Consider the following 13,757-nt stretch of genomic DNA (forward strand, 5'->3'; position numbering starts at 1 on the left):
CCAGCCCCTGCCCCTGCTTCCTGGTCCCTGGACCACACTCAAGCTCCTCCCATGCTCAACTAGCAGCCCACACTCACTCCAATAGCCTCATTGAGCTCCACAGTCGCCATTAAAAAAAAAGGTGACTGCAAAAATGCGCATGTCTTTGTATTGCACGAAAATGCGCATTTCTCAAAACACACAGGTTCTCATGTGTGAAATGTGCATTTTTGTGAAGGTGTATATTTGTTAGGGATGGCGGAGAAATCCTCCATGGACACCAGTGAGGCCAGATTCTTTAGAATCCACCCCGTGGAGTCTGTGGCAGAATGGACTACCCTCCCCACCGCCACCCCCCCCCCAAATCCTCCCGGTACAGACATTACCCAGTGGCGGCAGGTAATGTTCCAGGTCAGGTCATCATCTTCCTTCCTCAGCTGGGCTGCGGAGTGAAATGGCGGCTGTCAAAGCAGCCGCCATTTGTGTCCCTGCTCATGATTGGCTACATAAATATTTATGTAGCCTATCATGGCAAAGAGCAGGGACACAAATGACAGCTGCTACATTTATGTAGCCTATTACTGCAAAGAATAGGGATGCAAATGGCTACACTGATGCCATTTGTGTCCCAGTGGCCAGAGCCGGCTGGCAGCTCCATAGACTCACCGCAGAGGGGAGCCGGCTGGAGAGGATTCTGGGGGGTGGAAAGGATTGCCTCCCCCCCACAGACTCCCATGGATCAAAGGTAAGGGGGTTTCGTAGACCCCTAATATTTGTGTGTGTGAAAAAAAATGTATTTTTGATAAAAATGTGCATTCACAAAAATGTGCATTTTTACAATTGCCATTTTATTTCTCAAAAACTGAAGACCGCGAAGCTCGATGAGGCCACCAGGGTGAGTGCAGGCCATTCACTGAGAGTGGGCAAGGGTCGAGCATGGGCAGGGGCTCAGCAAGCAGGACTCGGTGGTACAGGCAGGGGTGGTTCTGCTGGATTCCCGGATTGAATCGGGCACCTGCGTCATGCCTGTATTCAACCACAGATTGTGTTTGAGTCCATGCTCAGACTGGGAGGTGCAAGCTGGGTAAATTCTGATCTATCAGAACAAAGCATAGGAGACTGGGAATATGGAGTAAATGATATCCATTGTATTCTAACAAAGTACCCTGAAGAGGACCTGAGGGTAGGAAACTCGTCAGAGTTCATTTATTGCATTAAACATCCTTTTTTTCAACCCTGTTGCCCCTGGCTTTTCTGGCAGCTCCTGTGGGGTTTTACTTCTCTGCTGGTTTTAAATTCTGATCAAAACTGAATTGAAATGAATTTTTTATACGTCCCTGAAACATACTGCCTCTTCATCTGCACTGAAGGTATAAGCTGTGACCCATTGAAATGACATTTTATTTACATTACAAAGGAATTAAAACCACAAACCAGGAAGAGCTCCTTCTAACATTGTGCAAGGAGGCAACAATCAACAACCAAAACCTTGTTCACACGATAAATTTGTCTTGGAAGGCGAAAAAGTCATACTTGGCCACAGTAGAAATTGCAATAGTCACACATGGTAATACGTGGGAGGACAGCTACCGAGCTAACCAAGAATTGCCCAGGGGAGTAGGATGTGAGTAGTTGGCCAATATCACCTCTTACTGATTGGCGTAAAGAAGGCAGGCAACGTAAGGAGGCTATACTGTTTTTCCTTAACTCTTTTATTCTGAATAACCATCAGGAATGTGGCCCTTCATTTCCATCCACAGTGCTGGAGAAAGGGAAGGGTTTTTTTTGGGGGGGATAATATATTTTTTATGATGTTTTATTTCATGGATTTTTTTCCATACACAGATGGCCCCCCACCAAAGGTAAAAAAATGGAAAACCAATCCACACTGACAGAATCTACAGTGACAGAATTCATTCTGCTGCATTTTTCTGACATCCGAGAGCTTCAGATTTTACATTTTGTGGTGTTCCTTACTATTTACTTGGGAGCTGTGATGGGAAACATTCTCATTATCCTAACTGCAGCCTACGATCACCAGCTTCATAGCCCCATGTATTTCTTTCTGGTCAATTTATCACTCTCAGATATTTGCTACATCTCCATCACTGTCCCCAAATCCATGGCTGCTTCATTGACAAATAACAGACAGATTTCCTTTTCTGGATGTGTTTCCCAAGTTTTCTTAGTTGTCACCTTTGCAGGGGGTGAGCTGTCTTTTCTCACTGTCATGGCCTATGACCGCTATGTGGCAATCTGCCATCCGTTACAATACAGGTTGATCATGAGCTGGAATGCCTGCTTCCAAATGGCAGCTGCTTCTTGGGTCAGTAGTGCAATCTATGCAACGGTGCACACTATAAGCACATTCAGGTTAAATTTTTGCAGTCCGAGTATACAACAGTTTTTTTGTGACATCCCACAATTATGGATTATTTCTTGCACAGAGACAGCAGTCAATGAATGGCTTGCTCTTGCTTGCATATTTACTATTGGCTTGTCTTCTCTTCTTTTTATATTGGTTTCTTATGCATTCATCTTCTCAACTGTACTCAAGATCCAGTCAGCTCAAGGCAGACATAAACTCTTCTCCACCTGCACTCCACACTTGACTGTCTTGTCTTTGTTTCTTACAACTTCTGCATTTTCTTACTTGAGACCAGAAGCCCTGTCCTCTCCCCCTGTGGATCTGATGGCTGCTGTCTTGTATACGGTTATGCCACCGCTAATGAATCCCATCATTTATAGCCTGAGAAACAAAGAAATCCATGGGGCTATATGTAAAATGTCCAAGAAGTGTTTTGAATTTCACACAGGGATTTCATGCACCTTTCCCAAGAATATGAAGTTTTCAGTGAAGAGAAACCAATCTATCTGGATATGATGAGTTGTTTAGATGTGCCATGATGAACAAATGTGTTTTTCTATATGTGTTTCTATGCAGCATGTATAGACTGGCCCTAACATAGTTAGAGATGGCAGTGGAGTCTGGTTGGAGGCCTGAGTTCAGTGGACTACCATGAGCTGGCCCCACCAGATGCCAGCTCGCTGACCCCAAAACCTGCCAGACTTGGCATGTGCCGAGTAGGGGAAACTCACAGTTTTCTGCCACCCATCAACCCCTCACACTCTCCCTCTAAGGAGGAGGGAATGAGGCATTCGCAGGTAGAGACTGGGACTCCTGTAGCTGCCATCTGCCAACCCCTCCTGCTCTCCTTCATTGGCAGGAGAGTGTGAGAAGTTAAGAGGCAGAGGGGACAGGAGTCCCCTGCCACTGCCAACTCCTTGTTCTCTCCTTGTGAAATCACAGGTGTAAATGGTCAAATTGGGGGGCAGCCATTTGCGCAAAATGGATTGGCAGAAAAAGTCTAGCTGCCATTTTGCACAAAGTAGTGGCTGATGGAGCAGTGGTACACCTCACCCCTCTCACTGGGCACATCTGGACCTTCTGGTGGCTCACCACATGTGTCGAACCATGACAGGCAGCCAGCTGGGGTCCATGTAGGGATGGCGGAGAATTTCTCCACAAATCTCCGGGAGGCCGAATGCCGCCGCCCCCCGCCCCCCCCCCCCGGGATGGGACTTACCTCGTGCGAATGTCCCTCTCGGCGGCGGGTCCCGGCGGCGTTTCAGTGGGGGCGGGGGCGGCGGCCGGTCTTCTGACCAGCTGCTGCCACTGCCATTGCAAAATAAAAAAGTAAAGTAAAAAAAAAACCACCCACACCCATGATAGGCTACGTAACGATTTACGTAGCCTATCACGGCTAGATTTCCAAAGTCAGCTGTGATAGGCTACGTAAATCGTCACTATCACGGGTGACTTTGGGAGGGGGGAAAAAAAGCACGTACGCAAATGGCGGCTCCCATGGGGACTGCCATTTGCGTTCCTTAGTTCGGCACGTCTAGTCTACGTAAAGATTTACGTAGACTACGGCGAAAATAAGGGAACGCTATTTGCGTTGCCCTTATTTTTGCCATAGTCTACATAAATCCGGCCCCCGAATTCCGTGGAGGATCAGATCTCCTATCTCCGCCAAGATACAAGTCCCTCGCCAGCTGGATCCTCCCTGCCACCGGCTCTGAAGCCCGGCAATACAGCCGCCATCACTGTATCGCTGGCTGGACTGACAGACTGCAGACGCAAATGGTGTCCGCTACGCCATTTGCGTCCCTGCTCTTTATCATGATAGGCTACATAAATCTTTAGTTCCTTCGCGCAATAGGCTGCATAAAGATTTATGTAAGATGGACGCCATTTGTGTCTGCAGTACATCAGTCCACCCAGCGACACGGCAATGGCAGCCATATTGCTGGGGCTTCAGAACTGGCCAGTGGCTCTGCAGAGTCAACACGGAGCAGAGCCAGCCAGCGAGGATTCCAGGGGGAGGAATGGATCGCCTCCTCCCTGGCGGACCCCCGCCCCGCAGACGACAAGGTAAGGGATTCTTACATCCCTAATAGTGGGCACCATTTGCGGCCCTAAAGCTGGTAGATTAGCCTAAATGCAGCCATAAATGGCTAATCTACCAGCGTTACAACTGCAAATGGAGCCCACTATGCCATTTGCATCCAGATACTTACTTATACAGAGATATGGCATGTCAATGGCTGCCAGCCACCCGTATTGATGAAATTCACCAGAGATGTGGAGCTGGTGGCCGGCTCTGCAGGATCGACAAGGCGCAGAGCCAGCCTGGAAGGATTCTGGGGGGAGGGACGAATCACCTTCCCCCATGGGCAGATTCCCCTGTGGAATGACAGGTAGGGAATCCACCCATCCCTAGTGGAGACAGGGTTTGGCACTGACAATGCCCCTACCAATGTGTCCTGGGTTGTTCATCCACCATGTTTGAACAGGTGAACCCTCCTGAGCATGCAAGAACTCTCATTCTGGTTAGGATCTAGGGACATAGAAATTCTTGCTTTTGCTCTCAAATAAGGAAACATATCCAGTTTGCAAACCCAAATGTTCCTTGTGGTTCCACATGGACCTAGGGCACGGTTGGAGTCCACCAGGAAAACAGCCTTCAGTGTGGTGGCCCCCTTTCTGTAGAGTTCCCTGCCTTTAGAGGTCAGGCAGGCTCCAACATTGTGTTCCTTCCAGTGCCTCATGAACATGTTATTTCAAGAGGCCTTCCTTGCATGACCAGCCATGGTTTGTTGAATTCCACTTTATTGGGGTTTGTCTTTTTGAAAATGTTTTAACTATTTTGTTCTTTTACTGTGTTGTTCAATGCTCCAAATTCTTCTGATGTGGAGCAATGTATAAATATTGTAAATAATAAATAAATAAATGTGAGTATCAGAGTTTTTTTTTAAAGAAACATTTGCAAATTTCTAAATTGGGAATCGTGTTAAAAATGCATTGTAAAAAACAACACACATTTCAAAATGCAGATTTTAAAACAACAACAACACATTTTCATGCTTTAGTCAATCAGGGAGAAGAGTGCAATTTTGAAAAATACCCACAGAAATTCACACTTTTTATATGTGAAATGTGCACATTTCCTGTTCAGAGACAAGCTGAAAAGGAGATTGAAAACAAAAATGGGAGCAAGCCACAATGAACTTTGAATTGAATTTTGCAGAATTTACACTAGGGGTGTACAAAACCCCGCTTACCTGGCTCTGCTGGGCTCCGCAGATGGGGGGAGGTGCTCCATCCCTCCCCCCAGAATCCTTGCTGGGGGGGAGGTGCTCCGTGCCTCCCCCCAGAATCCTGCTCGGCCGGATCCACTCCGCGGCCAAGCTGCGGAGTCGCCAGCCGGCTCCGGCTGCCCGCAGCTGGTCATCCGGCCACTGGCAGCCCTGCAGGGACACAAATGGCGGCTGTTGTAGCCATTTGTAGCCTCCGCCATTTGCGCCCCTGTAGTGAGCCATGATAGGCTACGTAAATATTTATGTAGCCTATCACAGCAGGGGGAAAACCCCAGCATACACAAATGGTGGTAGCCACTGCCATTTGCGTATGCTGGGTTCCCCCCCCCCCATGATAGGCTAAGTAAATACTTATGTAGCCTATCATGGGCTACCATAGGGACGCAAATGGCATCCCCTACTCAGGACACCATTTGCATCCATAGCAGCCCTGCAGCAGCTGAAGCCACTGCTGCCGCTGCTGCTGGAGCTGGAGTTGGAGCCACTGCCGGAGCCAGAGCCACCACCGGAGCCACAGCCAGGTAGGATCCGTTTCGCACGGCTTTTGCAGGGTGGTGGGGCAGGTTGCTCCATTCTGCCATGGATTCCGGGGGGCTGAATTCACTGGAATTCACCCCACCTGGGATCCGTGGTGGAATTCTCTAACATCCCTATAAGAAACCCATTCACTGGATGGAGTACTCTGTGAAGGCCCAGCTTCAGCACTGCAGTGGGCCTTGTAGAATATAGCCAGGATTTGATTAGAAGCATCCTGGAAGGGCTTGGACTTATTCAGCCTCTGGATTGTCAGAGTCTGTGTGAACTTAACTCTGACAGTGTTCCCAGAATAGAGCCAGGGGGAGTCACCCAACTCCCTGTCCACCTGCTGGTCTGGCCTTGACAGGCAGGAAGGTTTGAAGCTGTCCCTGAGAACCTGACAGAGGTGGGGTGGGGTTTACTGAAGGTTTGCCCAAGTTGAGGTGTCACTGCTGGAGGGCTGAGAAGGGATGCCCTATTTAGACAAGCTAAAGGCCCTTGTCTGTCAAGGGATACAGGGAGGGTGTTTGACAGCCATGCCTTCCCCTTTTAATCTGATACAAAGTTGAAGAGCCTTTGCTAGGAACATCTACTGTTCATTGCCCAAAGCCTAGGGTTGGCAGAGAATTTCTCCCAGAAACTTCAGGGGGCCGAGCGCCAACGTGTTCGGCCCCCCGAACAAGTTTCGGGGAGAAATCCTCCAAACCCCCCGCGCCCCCCGCACCCCCCCCGGGACGGGACTTACCTTCGCCGAATGTCCCTCCTGGCGGCGGGTCCGGCCGGCGGTTCGGCGGGTGTTCGAGCGGGGCGGGAGCGGCAGCCGGTCTTTCGACCGGCTGCCGCCGCCGCCATTGCAATAAAAGAAAAAAAAAACGCCCCCTGATAGGCTATGTGACGATTCACGTAGCCTATCACGGCTAGATTTGCAAAGTCAGCCGTGATAGGCTACGTCAATCGTCACGTAGCCTATCACGGGTGACTTTAAAAAAAAAAAGCACGTACGGATAATGGCGGCCCCCGTAGGGAGCTGCCATTCCCGTTCCTTATTTGGTCGCTGTAGTCTACGTAAATCTTTACGTAGACTACGGCGAAAATAAGGGCAACGCTATTTGCATTGCCCTTATTTTCGCCGTAGTCTACGTAAACATTTACGTAGACTACAGCGACTAAATAAGGAACGCGAATGGCGGCTCCCTATGGGGGCTGCCATTAGCGTACGCGCTTTTTTTTTTAAAGTCACCCGTGATAGGCTACGTGACGATTGACGTAGCCTATCACGGCTGACTTTGCAGATCTAGCCGTGATAGGCCACGTGAATCGTCACGTAGCCTATCAGGGGGCGTTTTTGTTTGTTTTTTTAACTTTCGGGTTCGCGGCCGGGCTGAGGCGGGAAGCCTCCCCCCCCAGGCTGGAACTTCGCGGGGGGAGCAGCGAAGCGCCTCCCCCCCACCGCGAACGTCCTTCGAGGACAGGTAAGTGACTTTCGTCCACCCCTACCAAAGCCTTCTCTGTTTAGATCCATCATTGTCTGGGCTTTTGGAGGCACTCTGCACATGGACTATCCCTTAATTGGAACTTTGGACTACTAAAGACTTGCCATGAAAAGTACCGTGAGGGTTTTCATAGATTTCAACTCTCATTTGCTGTGGATTGTGTATCTTTGTTTGTCATCAGCTCAGTGTACCAGCAAGCTGGGTTTGATCTATAACTTTTGGACTTTCGTTTGCCTGGACTCAAGTAGCGTGGAATTACCAATGTGAGAGAGGTGGCACAGAACTCCTAGTTATGGGTGGACGAAAGTCACTTACCTTTCGTTGAAGCTTGTTCGCAGTGGGTGGGAGGCGCTTCGCTGCTCCCCCCGTGAAGTTCAGGCCAGGAGGGAGGCTTCCCGCCTCACCCAGGCCGAAATTCAGGCCGGGGGGGAGGCTTCCCGCCTCGCCCGGCCGCGAACTCAAAAGTTTTTTTTTAAAAAAACGCCCCCGTGATAGGCTACGTGACGATTTACGTAGCCTATCACGGCTGACTTTACAAATGTAGCCGTGATAGGCTACGTGAATCGTCACGTAGCCTATCACGGGGGCGTTTTTTTTTCTTTTATTGGAATGGCGGCGGCGGCAGCCGGTCAAAAGACCGGCTGCCGCTCCCGCCCCACACGAACACCCGCCGAACTGCCGGCCGGACCCGCTGCTGGGAGGGACATTCGGCGAAGGTAAATCCCATCCCGGGGGGGGGTGCGGGGGGCGGGGGTGTGTGGAGGATTTCCCCCCCGAAACTTGTTCGGGGGGCCGAACACGTTGGCGCTCGGCCCCCCGAAGTTTCGGGGAGAAATTCTCCGCCATCCCTACTCCTAGTGTGTGTGGGTTTACTCTTCCATTGGTCTTGATAGGCCTTGATCATGTAGCCAGGAGTTATCAACAAAAGATTCGAATTTAGACTAACTCTCTATGGGTGTGGTTTTGTTTGGGCCTATCAAGAATTTACCCCTTGATTGACTGATTTATGTTAACTCTTTAACTGACAGGGTGTGTCATTGCTGGCATTCAGTAGAAACAAGAGTATGAGATTCAATTCACGTTATCAATTCAATGCTTTATGGTTCATTTGGTCACTGGAGTAGTTCAGCGAAGATGAATTGTAGTATTTGTCAGGGTTCCAAAGATCTGCTGAGGCTCATGCGAAGTGCCTGTCCTGTGGAATGTTTAACTTTTCTCACTCAGATATCTGACCATCATGCCATATCAGAAACTGACTTTGGAACTCCCTGCAATTTAAAACAACAACAACAACACCTCTTTGTCATGCAATGTCTAAGTAGCTATTGCTTGAACAACAGAGAGGGTTGTGGAGCAGCATAAAGGAAGAGGGCCTTCTCGATCAGAAATGATTTCCCGCTTGAGGCTCGCCTGGTGACAACACTGTTATCTTCTTGGTTCCAGGTTAAAACTGCTCTCTCCTCTCAGGCATTTGACAGCATATATTGAGTACGTCCTGGATGGTCCTTCACTGATGGTTTAAACATTGTTTTTAGATATATGTTGTCTCTAGGGATGTGAGAGAATTCCACCACGGACTCCAGTGAGGCCGGATTCTTTAGAATCTGGGCCCCCAGAGTCCGTGGCGGAATGGTCTCCCCCCTGCCACCCCGCGAAATCCCCCGGGATGACCTACCTGGTGGCGGATGCGGCAGCGGCTCTGGCGGCGGATGAAGCGGTGGATGAAGCGGCAGAAGCGGCTCCAGCCACTGCTGGGCTGCTGCGGCCGCAAATACGCCATTTGTGTCCCCGCTTTAGCCGTGATAGGCTATGTAAATATTTATGTAGGTGCGGTTTGTACACCCCACTCAGAAGTGCATTTTGGTCCAGGAGCCACCCCCTCTGAGATCCTGCCTCTGCTCAACCCCCTCCCCCATGCATGCCAAGCCACCTGCACTCACCTGGGCCATGTCCTTCTGCACCGTGATCACCATGTTGCAAAAAAACATGGTGATTGCAAAGATGTGCACATACACTTAAACACAACATGGTACCGTGAATTGCCTAAATATGCAAGCTTCCAGGCATAAATAGACCATTTATTCCTGTAATCTTGAATGGATGATTCATGGCACCATTTTTAGGGATGGCGGAGAATTCTGCCACGGATCTCAGTGAGGCTGAATGCCTATGCATTTGGCCCCCCGAAATCCATGGCAGAACAAAGCCCCTCCACCCCACCACCCCACGAAAGGCGCACGAAACAGAGCACGTACCTGGTGCCATTCACGCTGAGTTCCGAATGGCGGCCGCATCTGTGGCCGCCATTCGCGTCGTGATTTTTACCGTGATAGGCTACGTAAATACTTACGTAGCCTATCACGGCTAATGCAGGGACGCCGTTTGCATCCCTATGGAGGCCGTGATAGTCTATGTACATAGCCTATCACGGGGAAAAAAAGGGAATGCAAATGGCAGCGGCCGCCATTTATGTTCCCTTTTTTCCGCCATGATAGGCTATGTAAATATTTACATAGCCTATCATGGCATAACAAAGGGACACAAATGGTGGCAGCTATGGCAGCCACCATTGGCATCCCTGCGCCGCCCAGCAGCGGCCGGATGTCACTGTGGGCAGCCCTGGCTGGCAGCTCCGCGAAGTCGCCGCATAGCGGAGCCAGCCGGTGAGGATTTCGGGGGGAGGGATGGAGCACCTCCCCCCCCCCACGGATGTCACGAAACAAAACAGGTACGTCATTTCATACATCCCTAGCCATTTTATGTAGAAATCTATGTGCACATATTTGCGAGCGTCATTTTTTTTTTTTTGTAACATGGTGATCGTGGTGCAGGAGAATGGGGCCTGGGGTGAGTGTGGGTGGCTTGGTGAGCAGGTGTAGAACTTGACCATGGATACAGGGGTAGGCAAGTGGGGGCAGGGGCTGGGTGGGCACTTGAAAAACCCAGATGGCAGTGACGGGGTGCCTCTCTATCCCTAGGTGTGCCATGGTGAATTAATGTGTTTTCTCAATCATGTGTTTCTGTGCTGCATGTATAGACTGGCTCTAAAAAAGTTAGGGATGGCTGTGGAGTCTGGTTGGGGGTTCAAGCTTGGCAGCTTACTGCCAGATTGCCCCACCCCACCCCGGGATACCAGACTGTGGACCCCTGAGCCTGCCCGACTTTGTACGCACTGAGTCAGGCAAGCTAGGGGTGTCAGAGAATTTCTCGCTGAAACTTCGGGGGGCCGAGTGCCAATGTATTCGGCCCCCCGAAGTAGTTTTGGGGAGAAATTCTCCGCCCCCCTCCCCCCGCCCCCCCCCGGGATGGGACTTACCTTTCCCAAATGTCACTCCCGGCAGCGGGTCGCAGCGGCGGTTCGGCAGGGCTTCGACAGGGGCGGGGGCGGCAGCCGGTCTTTCGACCGGCTGCCGCCACCGCCATTCCAAGAAAAGTAAAACAAAAACGCCCCCGTGATAGGCTAGGTGACGATTAACGTAGCCTATAACGGCTAGATCTGCAAAGTCAGCCGTGATAGGCTACGTAAATCGTCACGTAGCCTGTCACGGGTGACTTTAAAAAAGAAAAAAGAAAGCGCGTACGGCTAATGGCGGCCCCCATAGGGAGCCGCCATTCGCGTTCCTTATTTGGTCGCTGTAGTCTACGTAAAGATTACGTAGACTACGGCGAAAATAAGGGCAATGCAAATAGCGTTGCCTTTATTTTCACCGTAGTCTATGTAAATCTTTACGTAGACTACAGGGACCAAATAAGGAATGCAAATCCCTAATTACAAGGAAAGTAAAAAAAAAAAAAAACCCGTGATAGGCTACGTAACGATTAACGTAGCCTATCTCGGCTAGATCTGCGAAGTCAGCCATGATAGGCTATTTTAATCGTCACGTAGCCTATCACAGGTGACTTTGGGGGGAAAAAAAGCATGTACGCAAATGGCGGCCCCCATAGGGTGCCGCCATTTGCGTTCCTTATTTGGTCCCTGTAGTCTACGTAAAGATTTACGTAAACTACAGTGAAAATAAGGGCAACGCTAAATCTTTACGTAGACTACAGGGACCAAATAAGGAACGCGAATGGCGGCTCCCTATGGGGGCTGCCATTTGCATACATGCTTTTTTTTTTTTAAGTCACCCGTTAGGGATGGCAGAGAATTTCTCCCCGAAATTTCGGGGGGCCGAGCGCCAACGTGTTCAGCCCCCCAAACAAGTTTCGGGAGAAATTCTCCGCACCCCCCCGCCCCCTGCACCCCCCCCGGGACGGGACTTACCTTTGCCGAATGTCCCTCCCGGCGCTGGGTCCGGCCGGCGGTTCCCGCCGCCATTCCAATCAAAGAAAAAAAAACAAAAACACCCACGTGATATCCCGTGATGGGATAGTTGGAGCTGGGAACTACAGCTTGTTGTGGGACCACTGACTATCCCAAACATCATGCTGTGACACCATGTGCACACACAAGGGTTCACATCCATTCTGCTGATCTAGGAGAGAAAAGAGTGTAGTAAGGGTCAAGGGGAGTGGCAGCGCTGTGGTATAGAGGAAGACCCGTACAGAAGACTTGAAGCCTTGGAGTGCCCCCCCGGACATCGCCTTCACTTATCTCTGGGAAAGGAGGATGCCAGTAGTCTGCAGATGCATGTGACGTCTTTGCCTTACAGTGGATGGTATGCCATGTGGACCTGCAAGGGAAGCTGCACCCACCCAAAATGGAATGGTGTGGGAAGCAGGCGCCCCTACATGATGCGCGTGTCAATCCACTGATGCTTGCGACTGGATCAGTCTTCTCTAGGATCTGCAGCCTGTCCTATGGGCCTGCTGACCAGCCCCTACCACCATGCTGATTCCAGACATGAGCAGGCGCCTGCACGGGTTCACGTCCATTCCTTTAATCAAAAGGAAAATAACAGAAAAGACAAAAGGAAATGCTGATCTGTGCAACCCCACTCTAGGAATGGACAAAAGACCCTGAACATAAGCTTACTGGGAAGGCTGAAGCTGCTGTGGCCAAAAGTGGGAGTGAATCCCAGGGCTCGCTATTGAGCCAGGTACTGGAGGCCCATTGCCCCGGAAGGCATGATTGCAGCATGACTTATCCCATTAACATCTGATACTCGACAAGAGCCTCGTAGTATGATCTCTGTGAGTGCCATCATTCAGGATTGGACAAACTTGGCACTGGCATCCAATCTGTGTTTATGTGTCTTAATAGACAGAGCTAGTACCCGGGACATGAATCAAAGTCAATACTACAGGATCAGGATTAGATTGCCAGAGAACTGTGTTTAATGGCATGAAATGGGACCTGCTCTCTGTTGGGGAATGGACGTAGAGCCTTGAAACGGCCCGCCTAGACAATACCACATAATTAAGTCAGAATAACGGGGTCACAAAATGAACAGATGGGTATGGCACTACACAACTGATTATTCTCTAAGTTGGTCCTAAACCCCCAGCCATCAACCCCAGATGTAATATGCCCACTAGGGCATATTACATCTACAACTAAAACTTTTGGTTGGGGGGGTAGCTCAATAGCGAGGGAGGCTAACATTTGTAGGTAAAATGCAAAGTGACATCACTGGAACTTCTGTATAGGTTAACCGGCAATATCCCCCAAACACCTGGTGGGCGTTATTGATCTGAAGATTCCCATGATAAGAACAAAGAAGGCCATGCGCTGGCCCAAACCTGCCAATCATATCTTAACATATGTGCATCTAGGGATGTACGAAAGGGACTTACCTTGTCCCGCAGCTTTTTTCTCGGTGGTGGGGAGGCGCTTCACTTCTCCCCCCGAAGTTCATGCAAGCGGGGGGTGTCTTCCCACCTTGCCCAGCTGAAATTCAGGCCAGGGGGGAGGCTTCCTGCCTCGCCCCCGGCCGAAATTCAGGCCGGGGAGAAGCTCCCCGTCTCCCCGGCCGCAAACTTCAACAGAAAAGTTAAAAAAAAAAAAAAACGCCCCGTGATAGGCTACGTAACAATTTACGTAGCCTATCACGGCTAGATCTGCAAAGTCAGCCGTGATAGGCTACGTTAATCATCACGTAGCCTATCACGGGTGACTTAAAAAAAAAAAAAGCGCGTACGGCTAATGGCGGCCCCCATAGGGAGCTG

General features: G+C 50.2%; 1 protein-coding gene across 1 annotated transcript; it reads left to right on the forward strand.

The window, feature by feature from the left end:
- The first annotated feature begins 234 nt into the window (after positions 1-234).
- LOC146341563 (olfactory receptor 14I1-like) lies at positions 235-2,863 on the forward strand. The gene is made up of 2 exons (XM_084807540.1): positions 235-262; positions 1,875-2,863. The coding sequence occupies exons 1-2, from the start codon at positions 235-237 to the stop codon at positions 2,861-2,863; spliced, it is 1,017 nt and encodes a 338-aa protein (XP_084663666.1).
- The last annotated feature ends 10,894 nt before the right edge of the window (positions 2,864-13,757 follow it).

The sequence above is a fragment of the Heloderma suspectum genome, chromosome 6 (assembly GCF_057233095.1).
Source record: "Heloderma suspectum isolate Gila_16-S chromosome 6, 16-S_ref, whole genome shotgun sequence".
Classification (NCBI taxonomy): Eukaryota; Metazoa; Chordata; class Lepidosauria; order Squamata; family Helodermatidae; genus Heloderma; species Heloderma suspectum.

What these genes read in the sequence shown, in the direction of transcription:
- LOC146341563 (XM_084807540.1), top strand. Translation starts at nt 235, where the DNA reads ATGGCGGAGAAATCCTCCATGGACACCA. An exon ending in GAAATCCTCCATGGACACCA is followed by an intron (nt 263 to 1,874) that starts GTGAGGCCAGAT and finishes CCACACTGACAG; the next exon opens with AATCTACAGTGACAGAATTC.